The following is a 14,771-nucleotide window of genomic DNA, read 5'->3' on the forward strand; positions in this document are numbered from 1 at the left end:
GTGTTATGTGTAAATGCTGAGAATCTGAAATAGTGCATGCACCCCAAACTTGCAACTATACCCCTTTTACAAGCTGCACGCATAAAAATACAAACTGTCATACTTCAGAACCAACTCACAAAATCAACTGTTTGTACCAGGTAACAAAGCACAAGGGCAGCTGAGTGCTACTGCCATTGCAATTGCTGTTTCACGTCATAAGCTTGTACATGCAACAAAAAATGACACTCAGTACTTTGGGAGGGAGATAAAATGTTGAATCCTGAGAAGAACACAGCACTGTGCACCATTAAATGTGTATTACATTTTATTAAGATGCCATAATTAATGTTGGCCCATGACACAAGTCAAAGCTACTGGTGTCAATATTTTGCTGTACTGTTGAATTATTTGTCACAATTTTTTTATTGAAATTTCCATAAAGAGATAATAAATATTAAAATCTTCAAAATCCATTAGGCCACTTTTAAGATGATTCATAAGTATTCCAGAAAAAGCAAAGATGTGGGGGAGGTGAAATACTCCTTATACTTATCTATATGCAGATGGTCATATCTCCCTGCTGATGTTCTGCAAAATATTAGGAACAGTACAGCATGGTGTCAGAAGTAAAATGTTGCTATGTTCAATCAGTTTATTAAGTGCTTAATAGCAAGGCAGTACACATTAGGCAATATGAGCACCATGCTGGATAACTATGCTCTCAATGATATATAACCATTATTAGATTATGATTATCATTGAACAATCCCAGGTCTTTATTTCAACCAAATTTTCTCTCCTTCATTCTGAAGGCTGGAGCACAGTTGCCAATTACAGACTGTCCTCTGGCACATCATTCAAGTAATAATTCTGTAGGTATTGGTCTGAGACAGTGCATGTCATCAGGCCATATGACCATGGGGGGAAACCCAGTTGAGCCTAATGACCTCCCTAATGTCCAAGTGGTCTCACTTTCCAGCAGGGCTCTTTGAGTAACAATCAAATGTGTGAATTTGTCCAATACCAACTAACAATTAAGCCAGTTGTAGCAATCCCAATGTTGACCTAGCAGTGGATGTTGATTTCTATATAACATGGTTTTAATTCTCTCTTTGTAACACTGAAAGTCAGAGCAGAACTTGAAAGTGTGTTCCTTTTTTGAATCATATAATAGGACTAATGTGGCCCACGTGTCAGCAACAATCAGTAACTCCTGCTCTATTGATGCCACAATTATACAAATGATTTTTGCAAAAAAGTTAGTGATTTTCTTTCACACATTAGGCCAGATCTGCAGAATTCAGTGGTACATGGTCCATTGTGGTTTTCAATGATGGTGTGATATATATTTCAGTATATGAGATAAAATACTTATTACTTACATTACAATTTATGTGTATTAAATGTTTACCATTTAAATATATATAACATATGTATATATATATATATATATACACCCAATGCATGTATTAAGTATTATAAGGTGGATGCTTAAAACACCAGAATCACCAAGCACTTCTACTTTGAAAATAAGATTAGGCAATGATTCAAATAATATCAAAAGAGGAGTATATTTGTAATTTAATACCTGCCTTTTTGTGTGTGTGTTTCCATTAATAGGAGTTAAAATGGTTCAGAATTAAAACCTATCTTTCTGAACAGTTTGAGAAGAAACTAGAAATTATTTTTTATTGGCCTGAACTGCAATGCCCACCAGCTGGGGCCTACCATGGTTAGAGCCTTGTACTACATTAAGTTTGCTCTCTAATGCAGGTTTGTCACAAAGCTTATTTCCAGAAACACTCTTTAAATGAAGCCCTCTCTTTCTCTCTCTATATATGTATATATATATATATATATATATGTGTGTGTGTGTGTAATCCATAATATCTCAAATATCACAGAGAGAACTAGAGGGCACTGGCTGTGTTTTACAACACAGGGAGAGAAAGTGAAGATATGGATTGTTCCAAGATTGGATTGACTTAGAATTTCAGTTTCTAGAAAAACAATTTCCAGTTTCTAACTTTTGTAACATAGTATTGTGAAATTTAATAACAAACCCACTTAACAGAAAGGTTTAATATATAGACTAAAAACCAATGTAAACCTTATAACTTGCACATATGTACTGTGGGGTCATGCATTAATGTTTGCCTTTATGTTATGTATTTGTGCGTGTGTGTTCATTATATGAATATATACATCCCTGTAGGTGTGACAAATGTTTGTTTCTGCTTATGTGTACATGTACGTGTATGTGTGCACGCGCATATTTATGACTGTATTGAGGATCTCTGAGCTGCAGATTCAAAAAGTAATAAATATAACTCCAACAAGGTGAACTAAACGCTTCCATAATTAAAAACACAGACTTTTAGTAATCGCAATAATTTTGTAGATTAGGCTGCGTTAATAAGCCTGCTTTATATTTCGTTCGATTTTCTCAAACATTAACTTTATAGATTTATATACGAATATCAAAAAACGGCAATGAGAATACTTAAAAGTTGAAATATTCGAAGTGGATGGTTAACTGGATCACACACAAATGGTCCAGTGAGTTTGAAATAAAAACAGAAAATGCTGGAAAAACTCAGCAGGCCTAGCAGCATCTGTGGAGAGAGAAACAGAGTTCCCGTTTTGAGTTTATATGACATTTCTTCAGAGCTTCAGTGAGTTTGAAACTAATTTCAATCAGTAAACAGCAAGATGCTCAAATTGTGAGACGGCATGCATTGGTTTTCTACAGGAAGGTTTTTCTATATCCAACTCCATTGAAAATATTGAATATTTGCCTCGAATCTAAAATGAAGTCTATAAAATAGTAACATTCCCGTCAAATAATTGGTAATGAGCGAGAAATAAATATCCCGAGTCTGGGAGGAACACTCTGCATTCGGGCATTACCTGGAGACCGCGGTGACCCTGTGAAGTCCAGAAAATGGGGAACTGCAGAGAACGCTCAGCTCTGGAAGGGTTAAAGGTTTAATGACGTTTACACCCCATTAGAAAGGAATCTATTAGATTTTTTTTTTTGCGTTTGAATCTTGGAATGTTTCAGATGTCGAACAGAGCAGGGGAAGCTCTTTCTCTTGCCTTGTTCCCTAAACTCTTTTAAACATGAATTTCCCAAACCCTATTGCTCAGCAATCTCTCCTGTATTCGTCCCATCATTTTCCATCCAAATCCACCTTTTCCTGTTCATATGCTCTTAACTTCACTTTATAGAGCTCTTTCGTATTTGTTGTTCTTAACTTTACCTAATTCTTCACCCCATTTTTCAATAGTTTTATTTCATTTTTTCTCTGTTATGTTTCTTTTTTGTGTGCCAGCTCATTCTGACGTTTCTCTAATCTCTGTCTGCGCTGTTTTCTTTGTGTCTCTCCTCATGCTGTCTCTCTATCTATTTCACTCACCCCTCTCTCTCATTATCTCTCTCACACTCTCCTCTCTCACACACACAGTCTCTCTCTCTCTCTCTCTCTCTCTCTCGGGATTGAGGAACTCCCTGGCCCTGGCAGCCCACTCCTAAGAGCTGTGGTTAATAAAGGGATCACAACGAAAAAGAAAGCTCTTGTCTAGGTGTCTGCTCTCAATGGAGGCGCGAAGTGCCATTGGAAATCAATTCATGTGATGACTTCAATAATGATACTGAGGGCTGTAAAAACTAGCCATGTAGAAAAGGGAGATAAATTGGGTCAAAGGCCGTCACTGGAAGGAGTCGAGTCACGTTACCTTTTTTTTCAGTGAAATCACTTTTCCCTCTTAAACGTTGTTAACTCCGAGGATTCTTAGGAACTCTACAAACCCAGCAATGATTTACGTTAAAACGACTTATAAAGGAATCTGGCATCCAAATAATAACAAGTAATGCTAGACGGCTTCCAGATATCGCGGCAATGCCACAATAAAAAATCATCTTTCTAGATTAAAGCTGATCTCTATCAGGGCTCATTAAATTTGCAGGATAAAAGAGGCAGCCTTATCGCAAATATGGTTATTTTCCCAACTGAATAAACCGTTGTCACTTAGCCCAGAAATTGCAAGTGTTAAGCCAGTTTGCATTTTAATTTGGCCCTGAAGTTACTTATTTCATTATTGATCAAACATAATGCTGAATCAATGTTCATCTTGTTACCTGGGACATTTCCATGTAATACAGTGATAGCACTGCCCGGAGTTACTCATTCCAATTCAAAACTGACTTTACGAGAAATCAATGGTTATTTGTTACTGATATAAGACTTTGTAAAGAGTGTTAAGACTCCAAGAAAACCGAAAAAACTGCATAGTCAATGGATTTATGCACTTTATCGGTTCGCACCATGAAACCGCCCATATCAGCAAAATAACAGTCTCATTTCAAAATAAATTTCAACCTAATCAACCGCGCTAGTTAAATCGATCAATAACTCACTGCTTCCATCCATCTATTGCTTATCGTGTACAATATCTCCGTCTGCGGATTAGACCAATTAAAACAGTTAGCATTAAATATAACACAATATAACCCGGCAAAAGTTAATTATAGCATATCTTCTGGAATGGCGATATTGTCGATAGGAGATGGGAGTAGATAGGACGGTAAATAGATGGATTTATTGTAGACACAGCCATACAATCCAGATTACAGTTTTAAATCGCATTCTCCGGATGTAAGGAAAAAGAACAGTGAGGGTCGAGGTCATTTTGTATTGGGAAAATGTTTCCAAACTTCTTTTTAATGTATGCCCCAAGTCCCTTTTTTTTAAAGATCAATTCTGTTTGGAAATAGCAAGCTAGAGCTAGAGAGAGAGGGGGCTGTTTGTCTCTGGTTTTGGCTGTTTGGATTGATTAATTAACACGTCCCCGTGGCATTTGTCTAGCCAGAGAACCCGCGAGAGTGCGAGAGAGAGGTATTCTCCAGGCGATCATTTTTTTGCACTAAGATGCCCGCTCAGTTCGGGCCCGATTTCAGTGAGTAAAAAGTTCAGTGTAAATAGCATTCAAATAATCAGACGGAAAGCCTATAATAAAACACTTGGAAGCCCCCACAGGATCCACAGCACAATATTTACCAAAGGCTCGACGGCAGCGAAGCCACTAACGGCTGCCGGCTGCTTGCCACCAGGAGCCCTGACCTCCCTAATCAATTACTACACAAACTCCAGGATTTAACCACAAAATCATTATTTATGGGTTCCTTTTAACATTCACCTCGCAGTTGTTTCCCTTTGCTAGCCCCGTGCACCGTTTTCAGCCCCCTGTAGCTGGCAAACGGCAATGACTGCCGCCTTGTCTGCCCCGCTCTTCCACGTGTGTTTTAAACAACTAGTTGTGCATAAGCTTGTGAAACACATTATGCGAACGGGGCAATGTCGGATCCATCAAGGACAGTCTGTAACTATCATGGCATGGAGTTAGAATGTTTGTGGTATGCTGCTGTTAAATGGTTATTCTGTTTCGGAAACCCTATTCCTTCTTGATTGCGATGTAGCAAATACTGAAACGCGTGAAATATTACAGGGAACCAACGTGGTTTGCTTTCGAAGTTAACCGTGGTTTATTTAACTACAGCGTTTAAATAAAATGTCAGATCTGTGTCGGTTATCCTGCAACGATCCATCTACATTAAAAATAAAAGGAACATCCACTGCTGCGGAGATCTAATAGGAATTTAGATGCTATGTTTGCCCACTCCTAATCCCTGCTTGCTGGTGTGAAGTCGCTCACAGGTGCTTGATACTGAGGCTTCGCATTCGATAGCGCCTCATGAGACCAGAGACCATGTTACGAAAGAAAACGGAGCTGTTTGTCACTGTGTTCCCATTGACCCGTTCCGCACGTTTTGAATTAGTCTCTGCTTTTCTCCCTAAGATAGAGAAAAAAAATCTCCACGAGCACTGATTTTCACCCCCTCGCACAGTATGTCCACGGAAACAGTAATTGCTACCATCTCAATATCCAAATGATACATACGTGTCTTAGTAACTACAATTCGTCAACTTAACTTGGGTACACCACATCTTAAAACAAGAATGCCATTTTACTCATCAATATTGTGCTTAGTTGTATATTTGCCCGAAACAGTTTATAAACAGCAATAACTGCCAGTAAATGTAGAAAATATACTCCACACTAGCTAAGTACAACAGCGAAGGTAACGACTGTTAAGTTGCAAACTGCTTGGGGAAATCTTGCACTTCGAGTACATTTAAATGTATATTTTTTTTTAAAAACGAACTAAATATGTTATTTGGGGGTCACAGGTTGCAAATCTCCACTTTCCTGTTTTGTACGAAAGAGGTTATTGTATTCGATATTTTAAAAGGCTGGGCCTATTTTTAACGTTTGGCATTAGGAAAGAAACAGCAGTAACTAATTTGAAATCCCCTGACATTAAACTGCCGCCCCTCTGCTGCAATGAAATTTAAGATGTAGAAGTCTAAGGAGACACCCCGAGCTCCCCCAAAGGTCCTGATTTTATAAATGTCTCCCTCCAAGAATTTGCAAATAAAAGTTGGTGTTTTTAAGTAGTAAAAAAAATAGTTGTGTCACAGGCTTTCAGACCAATGGGTGCTCCAAACATTGTGGGTCATTAATTCTGTTTTCTTTCCAAATCAAATGTCAGCGCAATTAACAGATTTTGATCAGAGGGCTGCTAACGATTGATTCCATATGCGATAAGGAATGTGCAACTTGTTATCTGTCGGCCCGGAATTACGGAAAAACTCCAAAAGTGTAATTCGAAGAGTGTTGGCTGCTCTTTTTTCATCACTTTGATCTCTCCCGCTCCCTCTTTTTTTTCTCTCTCTTCCCCAGCACTTTTTCAGCACGACTGTTTCCACTGATTCTCGTTTGGTTGAACCGGCATTCGGATATTATTGTAAATTGGATGCCCGCCTTGATTTATTGATTTAGATAAACATCTAATTGGAGCATTCAAAAATCTCTTCGTGATTTCGTCTCCAAGAGGCATCCTGTATGCTGCAGAATCAAACTGACTGCCAACAAGTTTCGTGATTTTGCATTCAGACAAAGGTGCAATTGTAAAGACCAACACTGGATCAAGTTATTTGCCAAGGAAAGCGACGGGTTTAAGTTATATTATAGGAATTATATAGGTGTTATTAACCAATCCCAAAGGATCCTAAATATCTTGCGAGATAAATCTCACTATGGATTTGAATGTGACGGATCGATTACATATGCGTAATGCATATTCCGATGGGACTTCCAGTCGTGGTGTTTAACATTAGGGAAATATAAATATTTTTAAATGAGCAAAATAAAACTCAATCATGCTTCGCTGTCATTAAAAGTCTATTTACAGTTCACTGCGGAAGTCTCAGTGAGGGACAAGCACTGGCTCAACTTTGTTTTACAAAAAAAAGGATCGGTTTCAGATTATGGAAGATTTTATAGCGTTCACTTTAACCATGACTTCTTATACATTCCCTGAAGAGGTTTATAAGTGTAAAAGGAGTAACGAGTGTTAAAGAGGAGTCATAAATCAGCAGCTGGCCAGCGGCTCCTGACACCGCCCGGAGATGCGGCACGTGTCATGGCCGGGGTCCGAGTGCCTCAGAGCGGGGAACTGTCCCAGCCGGGTCCGCCGTTTAAGACAGCTTCATCCACTTGGCCGTTTTAGAGCGCGAAACGAGTCCGTCTGACCTTTTAATTTTCTTTCAATCCTTGATCAGAAAATAACGCTGCAAAAGTACATGAAATAATAAATAATGGCGCTTCCCGTTTGATGACTCCCCTGTAATGAAATCTCGACATGAAGCTTTTGCCCCGAAGGAAACATTGATCCTAATAGCGTAATAGCCTTCCCCTGGAAGAATGCGCAAAATATGCAATAATTTCTTACTTAGCATAAACTGGTATCAAAAACATTGTGCCACAGGACTGAACTAGTGCCTGTTTGCTCCTTATAAGCACTTAATGCTTTGTTACTTAACAGTTATAATTATTCTTTGCATAAATCATTTTAAAACGACTAAGTATTGAAAAGCATCTTGATGGCACAATAATTTAACGAAGCCACTAAGTCTTCAAAGGGTTAATAACAACAACATATTCAGTACCATATGTCCCCGAAAATCAAGAGGCTGGCTTATTCACTCGACTAATTGATTTTTGTACAGTGTGTACTTCAGCCGGTAAAGTTACTCATTAAATTAATTGATTATGAGTGCGTTGATGCTGTTGCAGATGTCAATGACAGAGGAGACACGTTTCTTACTGAGCATATTTAAACCAGTCACAATCCACGTGTCTTTCAGTAAGTAACAAACATCTAAATTACTGATAGCACGATATGAAGTACGCTCAGTGACACGGGGCAAATCACATTAGCATAACAATATAGAATCTATAGAAAGGCAGCGTCCAAACGCTCGATGCCCTGACCTCCAATTCCTTACTGATCTTTCTGGCTGTATCACCTGTGCTCCAACATTTGCTCTTTCCGTCTTTTTGCTTTTTGTCCAATGCTAATCATTGTTTTCGCTCATTTCCCCATTGTCTCACTTTGCTAAATCCTTCCCGTTTCCAAGATTTAGTGCTCCGGCCTTCTGCTCAACACATTCTTCACACATTTGTTTGAAATCACTTTTTAGCGTTTTCCCTCCGTGTTTTCCTATTCTGATCTTTTTCTATTCTTTCCTTGTGATCTGCTCTCTTTAATCTCAGTCCTTCAGTCTGTTTATTTCTTGTCCTTAGTTTGCCTCTCTACTTCTATTTGCTTTAGATTATCATATTTTCAGTCTGTGTTCTTGGCTTTTCATTCTTACTTTTCCTCCTGTCCTTTCATCCCCCTCCCTTCTCCTGTCCTCTTTGAGTGTTTAATCTTTTTGGTTTTTCCAAAGATGTGTTCAATGCCTCTTTTCCATTTTTCTCGACACTTTACTCTCCACCACTGCCTTCTCATGCCGTTTCTGGACCCATTTCTATTCTCTGCACCACTTTGCGCTGGTGTGATCGCTGCCTTTACTCTCACATATGCGAATGAAGAATTTCCAGAAACACCCTCTTGTCTAGAGGCGCGGAGCCACAATATTGATTTTTTTCAAGATGATTAGAATTCTGTCTACATGGCACACGGCAATGTATTTGAAGTAATTAATAAGCTAATAATCCACCTCTCCCGTCCTCCCTTCAAATAGCCTGCCCAGAAATTGGACTGAGGTTCATCCCGCCTCAAGCCTTGCTCAGGTCAAACTTAAACAGCGACCAGCTCTCCAATGTGCTGCAACGCCGATCTATAACCAAAAGATGTAGATGGGTCTTTGTCCTTGTAAAATCGCTAAACACGGATCGCATCGAAAACCTTGCTCTGCACAGAAAACAGTCCTTCTGAAATTAATGATCTAAAGTTTAATAAAGCAGCTTTTAAAAAAAAACTATGCAGGCAACAGGGTCCTAGAGTGTGCGCAAAGTCGCACCGCAGTGAATTCCTCCCACGCCAAACATTCACTATCGCATAATGGAGAACTAAGGGCAGCACTGAACTGCTATTGAAAATGTATGAGTCCAGATCACACTGAGCTACTTCTTGCATTCTTTCTGTTTAAATGCCCAACCCGATTAAAGAACAAAAAAAACCGTCTGATTTCTGACACCTCTCAAAAATCAATCAATTATTCGATTTCTAATTTGTATTTCTACTAAATTCAATAGTCGAATTTATCACCTACCGTCACTTAACAAGACCAGAAAAATAAAATCTTAAATTTACTTTATTCTTCAAACAATGGGTGGACGATTATCTGACATCAAATACCAGAAAGATGAGCCATAAAGCGATTAGATGTGGTACATACAGATTTAATATATTGATTCGGAGAATTTCAATTCAGAGGCTTGCTTCACTCTAATCCGCATTTATTACAACCTCGTGTTTGGCTTTATCATGCAGACCTATCGTTTGAGAACACCACAGCGTAGCAAGGAACAGGGAATAAACAACGTGGGGTCATAAATTTGCTAATTACAGTTTAGGGCCAGGACAAAAAGTGATAATGAGTTTGGTATGAAGGTGCTGGTGTTTGTGCCTTTCACACCGCGTATTTACCAGTGTAACCACGGGACTGGCAGCTTCTGGGGTTTTGCGTCGGATTTCTTTTTGTGTTTTAAATTTGCCTTAGTCCGCTTTGATGTAAAGTGGTGACTCTATAACCGTTTGAAGTCCATTATTAACACCGAATTAACTCGATCCTGAACTATATCGCCCACTCTCTGCCTACGCAGAATTGGTTCCTGCAGCGTAAGAAACACCAGCTCTTTTTTTTAATAAAAAAGAAACTAATCCATTTGGTACCAATAACTTCCTTTAAGAGGACAGATATCAGGATGAAAGCCGAAGTATGTGCATTCTGTCTCTGCAGCACCAAAACTAAGTATCTGCTTAACAAAGTTAAAACAATGGGTTAGGGAGAATAAAGTTTTGTCAAGCTGGTTGTAAAAAAAAACTACATCAAAGCGATTTCAACTTGTTCGGATGCCGTTTTGTCTTACTTAGGTCGGTTTTCTTTCTCTTGTTTTCTTTTAGTGCCAATTATAGTTCTACAAATGCGCAGCTTTTAAAAAGAAAACCCCGTGGCAAAAAAAAAGTGGGAGGCCAATGTTCTTCTTTAAAACATTTGGGGCGGGCGTGTTTTTTGCCGGAGAGCTGGTACTGATTGGCGATCGCAAACTGCGACTTGAAAGCAACTGAAATAAAAGATCGCGACGTCAGTAAATAGATTTGGAAAAGACACGCTCTGTGACAAAGGCAGAGATTGAGTAAAAGCTGCGGCGGACCCTAAAGAAATAGGAGGGGCTTAGCTAATGCCAGAAATGTCAATCAGGCCATCAACTCCGAATAATCTCTACGAATCTGTTAGGACCTGACCTGGGCACCCTCAGATCAATAGCAAGTTGAGAGAGCGATCGGATCGGTTACAGTGCGCGCCTGCATGTGGAAACGTATACTTTCAGTTGAATCTGTAGCATTAAAAGTGGATACTCTGGCGCTTTCTGCACAGCGATTTCTCTCGCATTAGTCACTGACCATGTCTTTCCCACAACTGGGATATCAGTACATTGCTGCTACTAGGCCACTTTACCCAGATCGCCAGGGCATATCGTCTTCCAGGGCTGGGAGCGATCTGACGGCGTCCGGCGCTGCCTCTACTGTACTAACCATGTATGGATCCCCTTATGCCGCTCAAGGATACGGCGCCTTTTTGCCTTATGCAGCCGATCTCCCCATGTTTCCTCAGCTGGTAAGAACATTTACGTCAATTTGCTTCTCCTAGTCCCTTAATGCCGGTAAATCATTAAAAAAAAAGAGAAAAAAAGTTTGCTGCGATTATGAAAACAGGACGCGGGCTGAGGAAGGAGAGCGGTGACTCTGCCGTTTTTAATAAAGACAATTGTTTCAACAACAAAAAAAATAACCGTTTCCATTTCCACTGTCGAGTTCTGTCCCTAAAAGTTTTCAGGCTCTTTCTGGATTGCGTTTGTCAGTTTCACTCGCGCTTCCTTGTCAATTTCACTTGCAGATTTCCTTTTTGTGGCAGCTCCATTTTTGTTTTGCTCCTTGCCAGTTTTAACTCTTAATACTTTCTCGCCCCATTTGCTTCATGCCACCCTCCCACCACAGCACCCCTTTAACCTGTTAGTTGTGTGGAATGTATTTCAAATAATAATGTTCCACTCTACTTCTCTGTTCTAAATTGACCACTTTTTGCTCTTGCTGTTTGTGTTCCTGTTCAGGGTGCCCAGTATGAGCTAAAGGAGAGCCCGGGCGTGCAGCATCCCGCTTTTCCTCATCACCACGCCGCCTATTACCCTTACGGCCAATACCAGTTCGGGGACCCATCCAGGCCGAAAAACGCCACCAGGGAAAGTACCAGCACTTTGAAAGCGTGGCTGAACGAGCACAGGAAAAACCCATACCCCACGAAAGGGGAGAAGATCATGCTGGCCATTATCACGAAAATGACCCTGACCCAAGTGTCGACGTGGTTCGCCAACGCGCGCAGGAGGCTTAAAAAGGAGAACAAGATGACTTGGACTCCTAGGAACCGGACTGACGAAGAGGGCAATTCGTATGGAAGCGACCCGGACATGGAAGGGGAGAAAAAGGAGGACGACGAGGAGATCGATTTAGAAAATATCGATACGGAGAATATTGAGAGTAAAGAGGACGAAGACGAGCACGACACGGACTTAAACTTGGACTGCAAACTAGACGGCAGAAGTGATTCGGAAATCTCAGACACTTTTGATGACTTGAACAGTTCAGAGGACGGTTTTCTCAAATCGGTGGTAAAAGATAGCAGAGTGGCTGAAGAAAAACGGGGCGACCTTTCGCCTGAGATCTCAGGACAGCCCAGTGGTGATCAGACCAAAAGCAGTACCGAGAGGAAAAGCCCTGTCTCCCCCCCGCCCGAGAACAGCCTCTCCACAAACCAGAAGCCTAAGATCTGGTCTTTGGCTGAAACGGCCACCACGCCGGACAACCCTCGCAGGTCGCCACAGATCAGCGGCTCTCCTGCGGGGCCTGCAGGCTCGTCCCTCCTGGGCCAGCACAGACTTTTCGCCTGCCCCATGGGCAAATTTCAGAACTGGACGAACCGAACCTATTCTCACCACCCACTGGCTTTAATTAATTCCAATCACTTCCTCGGACTCAGTGCTGGCCAGGCAGTTCCCGCTGCCGGCGTCCCCGCATTTTGCACAGTAAGAGGCGAGGAGCGGGCTCAATCAGCAGAACCCACGGGAACAGGTACATTTAACTAAAATCACACACACACACACACACATAATGGTCGAAGTCAGGCTTTGAGAATACCCTACACAATTCGCAAGGAGAAAGGCCAACTTAATACAAAAAATAAATAACATCTGAATAATACTGAATTAGCAACCTTAACAGTTGGGCCTTTTTTTAAAGTTCAAATTTAAAAGGAAACACTAACTCAAAGATGATCTCCAAAGGTATCCCTACTATTCAGAATTAATTTTATTTGCTGGTTAATATCGGTATTAAGGTTATTTCTTCATCTTTTTAAATCGATACTGAGATTTTTACATCCTACTCACGAAAAGTCCCATTGCTCAACTGTAACCAAATACAAGATAGAGCTGCTACAAGGTGCAATCAAAGTAATGGGATAATGATTTTTTGATGGTCAAAATTGCATTTATAACAAACTGATCTTCAGTACCAGCTTAAAAGATAATTTAAAATTTGATTATAATAACTTTTTCCAGTAAGTATTACATGGCAAAATGGGACCTATGTAATAAGATAACGCTTATCCTACCTATATTGTATTCAGGTCACTTTATCCTTTAAATCGTATAATTGGTAACGATTCCATAATAAAGTTGAATTTCAGAGTCTGTCTTTTGAGAAAAGGTGGACTCGGTAATGGCGAATAATATCAATTCTAAGAGCTCGTTATTATTTACAGATCGAAACAGTGCCTTGGAAATAGAGAAAAAAATAGTAAAGACAGCTTTTCAGCCGGTTCAGAGACGGTAAGAAACATATTTCATTCTTCACTGCAAATTCCCACGATTTTACACCAGTCTAGAGATCTTTGCAGTAATAGGCGTCCTGTGTACCTTTCACCGCAGTTAAACTACACTCAAAACTTAAATTACAACATTTTATGCAAAATATGGATGTCAAACTTTATTACAAAAAATTGCCAACACTGATCCACAATAATTTTATTCGTTTCAGACCCCAGAACCAACTCGATGCAGCCATGGTTTTGTCGGCGCTCTCCTCCGCATAGTCCATTTTGGCTTTTTTTTTAACTTTATTTTGTAACCATTTCCTTGTTAAATGGAATGTAAAAATGTTTTTTCCCTGTATAGTTTAACCTGTAAGCATGTATGTGTACTAAGCTAAAATTGCTAATGTAATACTAGCCGACAGGGCGTGTATCAATTAGTTGAGTTTGTGACATAAAGTGGAACCCAGTTTTTTTTGTAAGTCCAGTGAGAATTAGTTATCACCTGGTGTTCGAGATGTTTTGTATATACCGCAAACAAAAATGTACATACGTGTGAACGAAATTGTACAAGAAAGTATATATTTTTGGCTAATAAATGAACAGTTACGACTTTACCTTTGTGTCTGTATTTTCAAAGCTGTCACTCTGTAGCTAATCCCTAGGAACCTTTCAATATTCTGTTCACTATGTACATTGAGATGTATGATTATCAATTGACATTTCAGCCAACAAAAAAAAAACAAAATCCGTGTTGAAAAATTTCCCACATAAATGCTACCTGAAATTCTGTTCTTTTAGAATGTCTATTGATCCCAGCAAAGGAAGATTGTAAGCGGCTTAACAGGAAACTTTGAAATACCTTTTAAAAAAATATATATATTTTTAAAAAGCAAATAACACTTGCAATCACATACGATTTCCTCTGCATTCTTTTTAAAGGCTGGTGCTTTTAGCTGGAACCTTCAGTTACCATACATCGCTTATCGCAGCTAATTGTTAAGCTATTCCCAAGTGCCGAAAGAGTGCTGCGATTAAATTGCCACGCTTAGTTTTAAATATTATTAAGGACACCGAAATATTGCATTCAAGTATAGCTTCGGCGTTTGTTTAGGTATGACATTTGTAAAGCAATGTTTTGGAAATCACTGTGTTGTGGGTTTTAGTAATGTCTTCACAGGTTGCAAGAAATCATAGTTTCACATTATGGTTAAAAGATACGATTTCAGTTAAAAAATCACGGCAATATTTTAATGCGGGATGATTGTAGATGCTTGAGACACTTACGCA

General features: G+C 39.6%; 1 protein-coding gene and 1 long non-coding RNA gene across 2 annotated transcripts in view; one reads left to right on the forward strand and one right to left on the reverse strand.

Moving 5' to 3' along the window:
- Nucleotides 1-8,121, reverse strand: part of LOC121279664 — a 40,580-nt gene extending 32,459 nt beyond the window's left edge. Inside the window, exon 1 of the long non-coding RNA XR_005943460.1 lies at nt 8,055-8,121. This is a non-coding gene — a long non-coding RNA (uncharacterized LOC121279664). The remainder of the gene's footprint in view (nt 1-8,054) is intronic.
- A 2,611-nt stretch (nt 8,122-10,732) lies between these two features.
- On the forward strand, nt 10,733-14,088 carry irx3a (iroquois homeobox 3a). The gene is made up of 4 exons (XM_041191820.1): nt 10,733-11,234; nt 11,728-12,742; nt 13,434-13,500; nt 13,709-14,088. The coding sequence occupies exons 1-4, from the start codon at nt 11,022-11,024 to the stop codon at nt 13,761-13,763; spliced, it is 1,350 nt and encodes a 449-aa protein (XP_041047754.1). The 5' UTR covers nt 10,733-11,021; the 3' UTR covers nt 13,764-14,088.
- Nucleotides 14,089-14,771: the final 683 nt, after the last annotated feature.

This window comes from Carcharodon carcharias, chromosome 7 (assembly GCF_017639515.1).
Source record: "Carcharodon carcharias isolate sCarCar2 chromosome 7, sCarCar2.pri, whole genome shotgun sequence".
NCBI lineage: Eukaryota > Metazoa > Chordata > Chondrichthyes > Lamniformes > Lamnidae > Carcharodon > Carcharodon carcharias.

Excerpts from the sequence above, each read along its gene's own strand:
- irx3a (XM_041191820.1), top strand. The coding sequence starts at position 11,022 with ATGTCTTTCCCACAACTGGGATATCAGTACATTGCTGCTACTAGGCCA. Across the intron at positions 11,235-11,727 it reads TCCCCATGTTTCCTCAGCTG|GGTGCCCAGTATGAGCTAAA; the intron begins GTAAGAACATTT and ends GTTCCTGTTCAG. Across the intron at positions 13,501-13,708 it reads TTTCAGCCGGTTCAGAGACG|ACCCCAGAACCAACTCGATG; the intron begins GTAAGAAACATA and ends TATTCGTTTCAG.